The sequence below is a fragment of the Tiliqua scincoides genome, chromosome 2, assembly GCF_035046505.1.
Source record: "Tiliqua scincoides isolate rTilSci1 chromosome 2, rTilSci1.hap2, whole genome shotgun sequence".
Lineage (NCBI taxonomy): Eukaryota > Metazoa > Chordata > Lepidosauria > Squamata > Scincidae > Tiliqua > Tiliqua scincoides.
In genome coordinates, this window is record NC_089822.1 from 223,407,762 (window position 1) to 223,422,236 (window position 14,475).

Sequence of the window (14,475 nt, forward strand, 5' to 3'; positions counted from 1 at the left end):
GGCAACATTTGTTCCCTTATCTTGGCGTTGCAGTTTGGGAGTTGGGGTAAGACCTAGAAGATCTTTGTTGAAATCCCTGCTCAGCCATGAAGCTTCCTGGGTGACCTTGGGCCAGTCACCCTCTCTCAGCCTCCCCTACCTCCTTTTGTTGTGAGGACAAAAGGAGGGAAGGAACCATGTTCACCCCTCAAACTCCTTGGAGGAAAGGCAGGATAGAAATGAGAAAATCGTGTGCTGCATCAGTGCTGGAAAGTTGGATAGGATTGGACTCTGTGGTTCATATTGCATTTGCTACTTAAATATTATTTTTGCTCCTTGTTAGATCTTTGCTTGCGGTTGTTTTTTAATTGCTTATTGCCATGTTTTTGTATTACTGTATTAATTATTTTTATGTTTTATTGGTGTTGTAAGCCTCCCTGGTTCCCTTTCAGTAAGGAGAATAGCAGAATTTCAAACTTTTAAAAAAAAAATAGTATACCAGGCACCTGAGAAGGGAAGAAAAAAGAGGTTGTCTTTCTCCTGGTAGTTGGAACAGCCCTGCTTTTGTCACTGGTCCAATTGGTTAATAAAGTTTAAAGGAAAGGGGAGAGAGGTGTGGGTTTTGAACTCCAGAGGATGGAGCTTTGACTCAGTTGTAACCAACAATTCCCCCATTTTGGGCGAAATAGCTCCACTTATTTCGGAGACAGTTGATAAGACTCTGTGGAGGGGAGAACTAAAGCTCTGTGTAGCCCATCGTATGATAATGTTAATTTGTGGTACTGGCAACTTACACAGGCCTACAAAATTGAGGGTCAGAAAAGTTTTTCCCAAACATTTTGGTGGTTTGATATGAATTTGGGGTGCTGAGTCCAAAAATGGCTTCCGTTTTGCCCTATCACGTCTAGTTTTGGAGATATAGTATAGCCTCATTAGTGAATGGTTCAAGCAGCTTCCTCATGAGGAAGCCTACACCATGGCTTCCTAATGAGGAAGCTGCTTGAACCACTCACTAATGAGGCTATACTATATCTCCAAAACTAGACATGATAGGGACAAAGGGATACCATTTTTTGAATCAGCACCCCAAATATACCCAGGAATTGGTGTACCATTTAAGGAAGCAAAATGTGCGTTGGCCTGTGTTACAAGTATAATCAGCAGTGGCTCAGGACCAGTCATAAAAAGCTGCTTTGGGAAATAAAGTGGAATATAAATAAATAGGGTCTCGCAGTGCAATTCTATGCATGTCTACTCAGAATGAGTTCCATTTCAGTTCAGTGCAACTTACTTCCAGGTAAATGTGTATTAGGTTATAGCCTTAGTAATTATATTGAATTATTAAAAACCCAGTCTCTACTTCACTCATTTCATCTTCCTCAGATAACTACAGAATATGTTGGTGGTCAAAATCTTTGTATGGTAAACTTCAACCTCTTAATCCCTTTTGGATTATTCATGTAATTATCCATTCTGAAAAAGGGGTGGCAGTTCATGTACTTCTAGAGTCCATACCTTCTTCTGAGTATCTACTCAGTCAAGCCAATGATCCCATGGACAGACAGATCATAATTGATGTGACAGTAGCAGATCAGTTTCTTTAATTCCAGGTCTGCACCAAATGCATATAAAATGGGGGGAGGGGCTGGGTGGGTTTTTGTGTGTGTGCAAAAGGGGCATGGAGAGTTCGACCTCCTGATACCCATTCTTATGTATCTGTAACGTCTCCATCAATTGCCATTCACCAAACCAACTTCAGGTTTGTTAACTGAAACTTCATTGAGGCAAAATGTACTGGGGGTCGTTACTGACTTACTGGGTAACCTTACTGGGTAAGGTTCAAAGAGAAACACACTCTCATGTCTCTTTAAACTTTAAACTTTGGGCCCCATCACTGGGAAAGAGCTTGATTTGAGCAAACAGGTCTGATGCCATTATATCTACTTTGGCCCTAAGAAGACTACATTTTTCAGCCGTATTAAATCACGTCTGATTGAATTCTCAGGTATCTGTTCATGGAATGAATAATACCTATTTGAGTTTGTCCTGAGGGAAACAAACTTATTATTAGGAAGCAAATGAATCATTGGTACTTGCCACATCTCTTCTAAAACAGACTCATTAGGCTTCTTTTGAAAAAGCTCTGTCATTTGATAGATTACTTACGTTATATGCAGGAATTAAAGAAGCTACTTCTGCTCTACTCTAGTGTTATAAACAGGTGTCATGAGTGAGGAGCCCTAGCTAGCACTGAAGCTGAGAACCAAATTACACATTACATTTAACATGCAGTTTGACCTTCAGTCATTAAACAAAAAAAGCATCCACTGGGGGCATTCAGGAACCATGATGTGTCAGGAGTAGGAAATTATTTGCTTTAGTTCTGCAGTTCTGACAAAACCGCTATGAAGCTATACAAGTTAGAGGTCTTTGAAAACAGTGTTATTTATTTTACTCAGATATAAGCCCATTGTGTTCAATAAGACTTAGACTGTATTCCTAACTTACCCACCAGAAACAAATACTTCTATCCAGAATTCTTGTTGTCAGTGGAAGCTTCCCTCCTATGGCTTATAGAAGCTTGTAGGGATTTGTCTTTGTTGGGATTTGTGGCACTGGTCCTTTAGTCCTTTAGTGCTGGTGGTACAAGTGTATTGCTGGCACTGGGTGTTGTAAACATGCCATAAAGCACATTTACTCCGAATAGGGGCTGCCGGCACTGGGCCAGTACCAGTTGTTCCATGTCAGGAATAACTCTAATACCTGAAAAGCCTGACATGGAGCTCCTCCAGTCTGCACCAGCAAAATAGCTGGCACAGACTGGAGGAAACCCATTGTGCAGCCTGCGTCTTTAACCCAGGGGAAGGGGACAAATGTAAGCCTCATTGAAGCTATAGCTATATCTATCTATTGATCGATAGATCCACCTGAGATTGGCTGGCAACTCACCTAATTGGTCCTGACCCACAGTTTTAAATAACACTGGTTATTTAAAATTAAATGGAGGAAAACAGTGTTTGCCTCCAGTTCCTTGAATTTTTTTTAAGACAGCAAGATAAAGGCATTCAAGCATACAGCTTGCCTCTAATGTAAAATATTATATAGTAATTTGAGATGGTTGGCCTCACCTGGTCCATGTGATTTTGAGCCAATCAGAGCATATTTCCCATGGGCACTAAAGTCAATTGGTTATGTAAAATGCAACAACAATGGAGGGAGATGATGTAAGGACTATGCATATCTTTGATCTTGTCTGGTAAGTCAGTGTCTAAGGGTGAATAGATACACAGAGGGAGGCTTCAGTGAGAGCTCTGCAGAGGACCAGCGTTCAGCCTTCTGTGGCAATGATGCAAAGGGTTTCCAATGAGTGTTTGACCAGCAGTAGCAGTGGTTGGAGCCCCTGGCATTCACTAAAAGGGACCAGACACTCTCAACTCTTAGCTGTTGTAAAAGGAAACATGGTGAGGCAATTGTTAGCAGAGACACCTTTGATAATCCTGAGACGCCCTAAGGTTGGGGACAGAGACATGAGATAGAGATGCAGCATCAATGTGTAGCAGCATAGAGTTCCCTTCCTTCATTTGCTTACCTGTGTGTTCTTTCTTCCCCCGTTGGACCGATGACGTAGAGGTTCTAGTCGGCTGTTCATTTGTAAAGTTCTCCTAGGGCAAAATTCTTGCAATAAGAATTCTAAGAGGATATGTGTTTTACAGAATATCTTGCCGTATATGCTGTAAGAACAAAATGTTCTTTGTGCAATGGCTTGGTTTATTCACCAAGTGCCTTTTCATCCTAGTTCCCATCATCAAAGTTTCCATTTCAGAGGACAAAGAAATATAGTCCCATGCTGCATGTCTTATCATATGGACTATGGTTTCTTTGGCTGGGGCTAATATACTCAGGTTGGTGTGATGTGATTGGCTGCCATGTAGTATATACAGATGGAACCTTTGTACCCACTGATTTGGCATCCACTGATTTGACTCACCACTGATACCGGGGTCCAGGGATGTGTTATCCATTAGGCTGACTAGGCTGAAGCCTAGGGACCCCGTGGGGACAAGGGGTCCATCAGTTTACGCACCCCAGTGTTGGGGCCCAAGGCCTGAGTCAGGTCCTGTCACTCATGGCATTCTTCTGTGAGCAGTCTGCCACAGCTGCAGGGAGCCAAGCCATGGCAATGCAAAGCACCCGCAACGGCCTGATCCACAGTGCCGGAGGCAGTTGGCAAGCCAGGGCCAAGTGGTGCCTGCATGATCAGATACCCAACTCTGCTTCCAGGGGGCGGGCAGAGTGGACATCACAGGGCTGAACATGTTCAGTGCGTTCAGGTTGGGGGCAGGCAGTGCAACCTCTCCAGTTGACCAGGGCTCTCCGCAGCGCCAGCAGGACCCTTGACCACGAGTTGTCTGCTGGCACACTCCGTTCTCCCTGGTCACTTAGGATTCACCGCAGTGCCAGCTGAGGGACCCGGCCATAGGTTAATATGTCTCTGCCGGGGTCCCCTTTTAAATGTCTTGTAGCAAGGGAAAAACTTTCCAGCCTTCGCACTGTTAAATAATTATAATTTCATTCCATTAGATTCCATTATTCACCCTATCTAGTCACTGAATGCGGGATAGTGTCTACACCAGCCATCTTCAACCACTGCGCGTGGCACACTGGTGTATCGCAAGTGGTCCACTGGTGTGCCACAGGAATTTGGGGGAAGGTCATTTATTAGTAGGGCCAAGAGGGGATGTGAGCTTCCCACTGGTGACATGGTGTGCCTTGTCAATTGTCAAAAACCTGATGGTGTGCCTTGACCATTTTAGTGCCTTGTCAGTGTGCCGTGAGTTGTAAAAGGTTGAAAATCACTGATCTACACCAATATATACTGGGGCGACAATGGAGGAGCAGGAAACCTGGAAGTGAATCTTTAAAGCTGTTTTTCCACTTTAAAACTGATTTGGTATCCACTCAGGGTTCCAGAATGGAACCCAGTGGATAACGAGGCACGACTTGTATCATATGCTCTATGGTTGGGGAGTCGGGAGAGCAGGGGGTGACCGGAATTGCAATTTTCTCCTGGTTTCCCCTTCCCCATTGTTCGTTATGGGATTCCTCCTACTTACGCCAGCCTTGTCACTGGTGTAGCATTTTTCTGTCATTTGAAAATTTGTGACCATTGTCTGAAGGGGGGATAGGATCTGGTTATGTAGCTTCTTCCTTGTCCCTCCCACGTGCCTTCCATGTCATGCCCATGTCTCCCCATTTTTATCTCTCTACTGGTTTAGTTGCACTGGCATCTGGATGATGTTGTTGGTGTTCTGTGGTGTGTCCATTGGTGAGTGGACTTTACACCAGCGGAACTGTTGTTGCACCGGCATATGTAGAGATACACCAGTGTATCTCAAGGATAGAATTGGACCTTCAGGCTCCTTATCTGGAAGATATTTGAAATAAGTGTAGAACTCTCTCAGACAGGGAAATAGTTACTGCAGACATGGTCACCCGTCGGATAAGAGAAATATAGGAGAACAATTCAGAATGTGCTCTCTTTGAAACAATCTATGTTTGCATCACATTCCTTCTTCCTTTTAAGCTCCAAGACTGTCAAATCCAATATTTGTGTAATGTATAATATTTCTTCCCTTCTCCATTCATCAATGATTAGCAACATTTACTGAAATTCCTACTCCCCTTGGAATGCATGCCTGTCTAACCCTCTCAGACTTGCTTGCTTGGCTGCTAAATAGCTCTGTAAAACCAGTTTCTTTGTTCAGAATGATCAGGGGGCTAGATGAAGTGGCACACCTGCTAGTAATGGAAGCAGCAGATCCCCAGAGACCCTATACTCCCTTTGATAAGTAAATGGTCACACAGGGCTGGTAAAATCCCAGGCACCAGATTTCTTAGGAATCTAAAGTCTGGTGCTGACCTAGAAATTTAAAAGAGGTCTGTGCAGGGCTGATTTCTTAGAATTTTGAAATATTTTTCAGCTCTGGGTAAATGCCATCCAGAGTAGGCTACCTCAGAATGCCAGATGCAGGGGAGGGCACCAGGACACAGGTTGTGTCTTATTGTCTTGTGTGCTCTCTGAGGCATTTGGTGGGCCACTGTGAGATACAGGAAGCTGGATTCGATGGGCCTTTGGCCTGATCCAGTGGGGCTCTTCTTATTTTCTTATGTCTCCTGTGCATGCTACATTTGAAGGAAGATGTGCAGCATATAAGATAGTGAGACTTGAGGCTGCTGCATTAGCAAAATGAGATATCAGGAAACATCAACCACCATTTGGAAAGAATGTTTTGGGTAGCAACTTGAGGTGATTCTGTTTCTTTATCCTTTCTTGAATCTATTTGAGTGCTTTGCTTCCATGAGCATGCACATATCTGTCCCCTTGACAATGTTTGTCCTGTGAGAGGTACCATGAATAGTACAAAGTGATAAGCCTAATTAGACAATGGAACTAATTAATGTCAAGTGTGGTGGTGGATCCATTTCACTGCTACAATCCAGGTCTCCTTGGACAAAACAAAAGGAGATACTCTATTTCAAGACTGTTTTAAGTGTCTGTGACGACATTGACTCAAGAACCTTTTTGCCTTCTACTGGTCCTTTTCTTTCCCTTTTCTTTCCCTTTGTGAAACCAAAGAGCTCTCATCCACAGCCTACTATTATCAAGATGTTGGTGGAAAGTAATTAAATGAGCAGTTGTAACAGAGCTCAAAGGGCCTAAGGAATGAGGGGATTTTAATCAAATCTGGATGAGCAATTAATAAAGAGCTTGTAACCCTTTAAGGCTGACTCCTGCTGTCAGATTAAGAAGAAGTGTGGGTTATGACTAGCATCTGGAACAGGACAGGACAGTGGAGAATCTCCAGAGAAGAATCCTCTTAAGTTTTGTTGTGTCCAGCTGTTTCCTGATTATCTTAAGAGTCTGGCAGGTAGGAACTGAGATCCTTGTGAGTGGAAGAATGCTTGCAGTTCTCTGAAGATCAGCTTTTGAACATCACTCCTACCATACAGGAGTGAGGTCTGCCTTAGTTTACTTTACTAGAATTACAATTCTAATAGGCCAAATAGAAGAAACTTCGTAACTTGCATAAACCTACTTTAGATCCCGCAGGAGTGATACCATCCATTTACAGTTTTGAATGCCTATCTGTTCATTTGGAAAAGCAAATGCTAGGAGTTAGCAAATGTAACTGAAGCGCCACATAGAATAGTGGAGTGGGGAGGTGAAGACAACAGCAAAAAGGCTGAATTGTGCATACACATCAAGGAATCACTGGAAGGGAAGCTGCAAATCATTTCTGAGAGACATTGCGAAGCTTACCGTTACTTTTTTGGACATGAATACAGCTCCTGGCACCTGTGCCTTTACTCAAGCCTCTTCCTCCATTCTATCACGTCAACAGCCCTTCCTGGTAGTTATGCTTGATCATTTTTGTTTTCTTGATAGTTACTCTCTTTTCACATAGTTCTTTATGAAAATAATCCAGGATTTCCTGAAGTTTTTGCTTGTATGTAATAAATTACCTCTTTAATGAGACTGTTGGGAATTGGAGTGCTTGAAAAAGGCACGAAGCGCATTTGGCTCACCAGATACAAATTCTGATTCCAAAGAATCTCTCACCATTGTTCATCCTCTTAGCCTGGGAGACTTGTTAAAACAAAGACTGTACAACATGTGGCTCATATAACCATTACAACTCACCAGCCCTGTATGGTGGATCACCAGGAGCCACAAAGCTCCTGCCTGGCTCTGAAGTGTGTGTGTGTGTGTGTGTGTGTGTGTGTGTGTGTGTGTGTGTTTGTGGGGCTGGAACTATTCTGTGCAGGTACAAATTGTATCCAACCAAGTTCCATTTTTGATCAGCCGTTCATACACCACACATCAGTCTCTTGCCCTAGGCTATGGGAAATATATCTTCCTTGTTCCTTTGGACCGCTGTTCTGATCACAGAATTCTTAAATTGAAACATCTATCTAGGATGCCAGTGTAGTTTGTGTTGCAGTGCCTTGGAGCTAGAGGGCAGTACAGGAATTTACTGATGTTTCAAGTACACCCTGGATCATTGTAAATAAAGGGTATGAATGGACTCCAACACCCTGGTTGTAACCCTGAAATTGCTGTTCTTTCTGTTTATGCTTGTATGAGCTCTTCAAGCCTGAAAAAGGACTAATTTTTGTAATTGTGTCAACCCATGTGGGAGATTATGTTCTGGGATTTCTGTTCTTGGGATATGCTTCATTTTGCTTTTGTCCATGCGCTTTTCTCCTGTACTTCATATGTGAAAGATGATTCCAGGATATTTAATATTTAAAACTAGATAACGTTCTTAAGTGCCTAATTGTCCAGGAGCCAAATTTCATTTCCCATTCTTACTGTCTATTAAAACTGGGATGTTCAGCATCAAATAAGAGTTGTGGACAGTCTGTGCTGTGAATAGAGTTCAAAGGTCTGTACAGTAGAGGGATTCTGACTTGTGTGTGCATGTGCATGTCTGTCTCACATGCAGAGGCACATTTTTTCCAGTCTGCATTGGGTGGCTAGAGGTTTTCATAGCTCATGATTAATTTTGACATGCAATTTAAAAAAAAAGAAGAAAAGGAGACAGGAAGACTGAACTCTTACCTCAGAAAGTAAGAACTTGTTAAGAAACAAGTACACAGTTATGCAGAAGGAGACACAGAATTTATATGCTTGTCCTCTGTGCATTATGCCTGTAAGTATGCCTCTCTCTCTCTCTCTCTCTCTCTCTGTGGGTGGGTGAGAGAGAGGGAGCACATAAGGGAGAGTATTTACTAGAATAGTACTTTTAATGGCATTTTGGTTAGCAGGGACCTTTGGCAGGAAGACTTTGATGAGGTTTGATCAAGGAACTTTTGAACTGGCATGACATGAGTATTTGGCCAAGTAGAGATTGTGGAAATTGCCAGTTTCCCAAAGGAATCATTTGAAATGCATGGGCAAGCATATCTCTTCGGCTGCCAGTGGAGGGGCGTTGGTTACCGAAAAGAAGGTTATGCAGGGATAACAGTACACTTTTAAGCACTGGAGCTCACAGAGCATTCCAAACAGATATAGGCCAGTTGGGAATTTGATTTAGACATGTAAAGAGCAATCTGGATTTAGTGTAATGCTTAATCTTGAAACTAAATATTTGCTTGTGAAGTGACTATCTTCACAAAGTAATGTGAGGACAATGATACAACAGTAACTAAGCAATGATATACTACTTGAATGCTCCCATCCTGATAGGCCCCTTTATCCATAACAGAGAGCTGTAGAGCCCTTCCTGTGAAACGTGGGCATTTTGCTGAGGTTCTCAATTTTAAGAGCCAGTTTAGTGTAATAAGTAGTATGTTGGGAAATTTGAGTTCAGTTTCTGCTCTACCCTGATGTTCACTGGGTGACCTCAGCTCAGTTACTGTCTTTCAGTTTAAAACAACCTCACACCATTGTTGTGATGTAGGTTTTCATAGAGCAGCCGTTAATCCTCTGCTTTGTACCTTCTGCAGTGTCTTTGTGTCCAGTTGAGTGTCCCTGTGCATGTCTCACACAGACACTAACTGCTTCCACCCATTTTTTCCCCTCCTCCTCTTCCAACACTGCCATAGAAGCATTTGCTTCTCAGCAGCTGTTCAAAGGGGCTGCTCCACAGTAGAGCCTGGACTAATAGCCCCAGTGCTTAATTTTCTAGGCACAGGGTTGCCTCTGGGGAAGGCAGTTGAAAGCTCAGGAGTAGGCCTCTGCCCCTCCTCCCTCGCCTGCTCTGATCACCAACCTCAAAGAAATAGCAAGGCTGCTCAGATCATTAGCACTGGGCTTAGAAAAGAGCCTTGGGTTTTGACCTATATTTGTTGACCCTTTCATGCCTTCCGGTGGTGTTTGGGTTTTTAATGTGATGATAGCATAGAATGGCATCTGGGGAAATTATTTTAATCCATTATCAAAGCATCCCTCCTGCTGCTCTGTCTTCCTCTACCATACACACAGAAACACCAGGGGTCCTGTGAATGTTCCCATCTCTTTGCTGTCATTTTCATCCCCACGTCTCACCTGTTCAGAAGGGCCTCCATTTCTATAACTCAATTCTTTGTTGTGGTTATTATTATTGCCTTAAACACGAACTATTTCAATTGAGCAATATCTGAATGCTCAGTTCTGTAGAGCAATGGTTCTCAAAGTGGTGGGTTGTGACCCACTATTAGAACCAAAATGGGTCACTTTCCCCTTAAGGGGAGTGAACCATAAAAGGGTGTCCGAATAGTGCCATGGCGCTGCAGGCACCTGGGCGCATTTTAACATACCTGAGAGGACTGTGCAGCCTCCCGGAGTGTCCAGGATGCTCACAGCCCCCTCTGTAAGCCTCTCCTCTGCTGCACTGGGCTCCTGTCTGCAGTTGGAGCCCACTTCCAGTTTCGGAAACTCTGCGCTCTGGAGCTCCAACCGCAAACTGGAAATGGGCTCCAGCTGTAGATCGGAGTTCACTACAGTGAAGGGGAGGCTTGCGGAGGGGGCTGCGAACCTCCTGGACCCTCTGGAAGACTGCACAGTTCCCCCAGCTATGTTGAAATACACCTTGGTGCCCGCAGCACTGCAATCGCTGCAGCACCATTGAGACATCCTCCCCTATCCCAGTCCCCACTCCCGTCAACTTACCAGTGCTTCTCAGACTCCTGGAGAGTGAGAACCAGAGCTGACTATTCTGACTTTCCTCCAGTTAATTTTGTTGCAAGATTTACATCAGCAAAATATTGTTGCTAAACCGTTTTCACTAACACTATATGAAGGAAACCACATTTGAATGGGGCATTCAAGCAGATTAATTTTTTTTGTTTGAAAACACAGAAGCAATTATGCTGTATTCCAGGACTGTTCAGGTTCCAATTGATTTATAATATTTAGCATTTGTACAGTGCAATCCTATACATGTTTACTCAGAAGTAAGTCTGACTGTGTTCAGCAAGGCTTACTCCTGGGAAAGTGCATATTGGATTGCAACCTAAACTCTTACTCCTGACCAGAGATGGAAACTCGACTCAGGTGACTTGAGTCAGAGCTGCAAAAATGTTCCCATCCCTGCTGCTGACCAGCTCTTGTTTCTTGTTAATCTTTTTTCTTCTTCTAATGAACATGCTGTAACCCTATTGAAGAACCCATCTGCTCTCTCTTGGTTGAGGAGAAAGGGGAAGGATTTGACCAGCTTGAAGTACCTAGATAAAGGAATTTTACTGACTGTCTCTGTTTTTCTGCCAGGTGACTCAAGTGCCAGTGGAGAGCTGTGAGCAATATACGACCTGTGCACTGTGTCTGGGCTCCAGGGACCCTCACTGTGGCTGGTGTGTTCTACACAACATGTAAGTACTGTATGTAGAATTCTTGTCTTGCACCCCATGGCCTCTTTGTACACTTACAAGACTGCCTCTTTAGGGAACCTTCTTTCTTACAGTCTGAATGCTTTAGAAGCTGTCTTAGCAGCTTAGCTACTACCTCTTAGTAGGACTATTTTGAGTATTCAGTTAGTGTAAATAATAGTACGTATATTGTACAGAACACAAAAGTGGTACAGTTCCTGCCCAGGAGGCATGCATTCTGCATGAAATGGATGTTAGGGACAGGAAGAGTGGTGAGTTAAAGTGACTAGTGGAGATGAGGGAGGGAAACCATGGATGGCAGTCTAGGGATAAGTAGTATATGGCTAGATTAGTTCAGGAAAACTTTAGTTAAAGGACAGGAAGAGAGAGGTATAGTTTTACCCATCAATAAGGGAGAGGAGAAATCAGACACAGCAAGCAGCATGGAAGAAGGCATGCTTGCCGTTGGGTGTGGACCAATGTGAGAATAAGTGCACAATCCTGAGTGTGCCTTGGGCTGACACAAATCTCTTGCACTAGCCCAGGAGGGTCACAAACATGTTGTAAAGCACATCTGTGCCTCAAGAACCTCTTGTACCTCAGCTGGGTCGGCGCAGGGATGTGCGCCAGCCCATGGAGACTGAATCAAGCCTCAGCGCCAACTCAAGCAGGGAGGGTTGCGTCGGCCAGACTCGGCCAATGCAAGGGTCTGGGGAGGGCAGGGAGGAGGCAGGAGTGAGGTGTTCTGGGGTGAGGGGAGGGTGGTCCTGCGGCAGGTAGGGAGTAGGAGGCGGGGCTGGGACCCAGCTGTTAAGCTGGATCCCAATTCCATTCCCGGAGCAGCACGGAATGGCTATAATCCCCTCTGCTCTCCTTGGATTTATGCCACCTCCAGGGGTGCAGTGAGGAGGCCCATTGGGGCTGTGGTAGCTTACCTGGGGGTAAAGGGAAGAGTTTTCCTTTACCTCCGTCTGAGCCACTTTGGGCCCCTATCTTATGCTGGATACAGTGCAGGCGTCTTGGCCTGCCTCTTCCAGCACATTAGGATTGCGCTGTAAGTCTGACAGGATGTGAGCTCATGTGAAGTATGTAAGCCATGATGGGTATATGGAAGCTCCAGTGTTCAAAGGCATTATACCACTGACTGCTAGCTTCTAGAGGCCAATGGTTGGTGAAAACTAGCCTTCGAGCCTTACTTGTTGGCTTCATGGAGTTATCTAGTTAGTCACTGCAGGAGGAAGTATCCTGAGTTAGATAGGTATTTGGGGTTATTCATCTGGGCTCTTCTTATGGTCTTCAGATCTTGGAAGATCTGAACTTCCGTAAGTTCAGATCTTGCTTCTGCTAGGAAGCTCACTAAGCTCTCCTAGGAACTCACTAGGTGGCTTTTTCAGCACAAGACTATGCATGTTACTTGAAAGTAAGTGCCATCGTGAGGAGCTCTGGAAGCATCTCTCCAGACTGGCAGAATGGGCAGCAAAATGGCAGATGCGCTTCAATGTCAGTAAGTGTAAGGTCATGCACATTGGGGCAAAAAAATCAAAACTTTACGTATAGGCTGATGGGTTCTGAGCTGTCAGTGACAGATCAGGAGAGAGATCTTGGGGTGGTGGTGGACAGGTCGATGAAAGTGTCGATTCAATGTGCGGCGGCAGTAAAGAAGACCAATTCTATGCTTGGGATAATTAGAAAAGGTATTGAGAATAAAACGGCTAATATTATAATGCCATTGTACAAATCGATGGTAAGGCCACACCTGGAGTATTGTGTCCAGTTCTGGTCACCGCATCTCAAAAAAGACATCGTGGAAATGGAAAAGGTGCAAAAGAGAGCGACTAAGATGATTACTGAGCTGGGGCACCTTCCTTTTGAGGAAAGGCTATGGGCCTCTTCAGCCTAGAAAAGAGGCGCCTCGGAGTGGACATGATTGAGACATACAAAATTATGCAGGGGATGGAGAGAGTGGATAGAGAGATGCTCTTTACACTCTCACATAACACCAGAACCAGGGGACATCCACTAAAATTGAGTGTTGGGAGAGTTAGAACAGACAAAAGAAAATATTTCTTTACTCAGTGTGTGGTTGGTCTGTGGAACTCCTTGCCACAGGATGTGGTGACGGTGTCTGGCCTGGACGCCTTTAAAAGGGGGTTGGACAAGTTTCTGGAGGAAAAATGCATTACGGGTTACAAGCCATGATGTGTATGTGCAACCTCCTGATTTTAGAAATGGGCTATGTCAGAATGCCAGATGCAAGGGAGGGCACTAGCATGAGGTCTCTTGTTATCTGGTGTGCTCCCTGGGGCATTTGGTGGGCCTCTGTGAGATACAGGAAGCTGGACTAGATGGGCCTATGGCCTGATCCAGTGGGGCTGTTCTTATGTTCTTATCGTATTCAGTGGCCTTACTCTCAGAAAAGTGATTTTCTAGACTCCCTGCAGGTATCGAAACCTGCAGATAATTGGATCTGTCAGTGGGGTCCAATAGGACTTCTGGAAATGATCAAAATCACCTTCTAGTTGCACCAGGAGGTGTTCTGAGAAAGCCTCCTGAACTTTCATGAACAGAAAGTACTTCTGAACATGAACAGAACATGACCATGACCATGAACATGAACAGAAAGTGCTTCTGGTTTGGGAGGTCAGGTGAGGGCCTAGTGTGAGTCCAGAACTGCACTGAATCAAATCCGCAGGTTTTTAACCCACAAATGAAGAGGCCCCACCTGTATTATTGTAAAGATTACAATTATTGTGTATATCAGTGGTTCCTAAACTGGTGGGTCGCGACCCACCAACCAGGGAAGCACTGGCCCCGAAAATGGTCCTTGATAGCTATTTTCAGTACATCAGAGACTTGGGGAGCCCTGCAGAGGCTTCCACAGGGCTCCCCGTACCCCTGCCCTGAGGCTGGCACTCACTTTGGTGAGTACAAACCCCTCTTCTTTCCCTGGCAGTGGTGTGATCCTAGGGATAGTGGCAAGATCCTGGGGGTCACATTGTTGTCACCACCCTGCAAAAACTTACTGCAGTTGCAAAGTCTGAGTAGGACTTTGGAAACTGCTGGTATATATGATGAAGCAGTAAAAGGATCTATATAATGATGATATGATGAGACAGGAGGTATAGGTGTGACATATAGGAAAATCCA

The 14,475-nt window shown here is 44.4% G+C and overlaps 1 protein-coding gene across 8 annotated transcripts in view; it reads left to right on the forward strand.

Annotated features, from left to right (window-relative positions):
• Positions 1-14,475, forward strand: part of PLXNA1 (plexin A1) — a 400,969-nt gene that overhangs the window by 227,648 nt on the left and 158,846 nt on the right. For all 8 annotated transcript variants that reach the window (XM_066617858.1, XM_066617857.1, XM_066617855.1 and 5 more), the window contains exon 5: positions 11,231-11,331. In XM_066617858.1, coding sequence (XP_066473955.1) covers positions 11,231-11,331 — 101 coding nt within the window. The remainder of the gene's footprint in view (positions 1-11,230; positions 11,332-14,475) is intronic.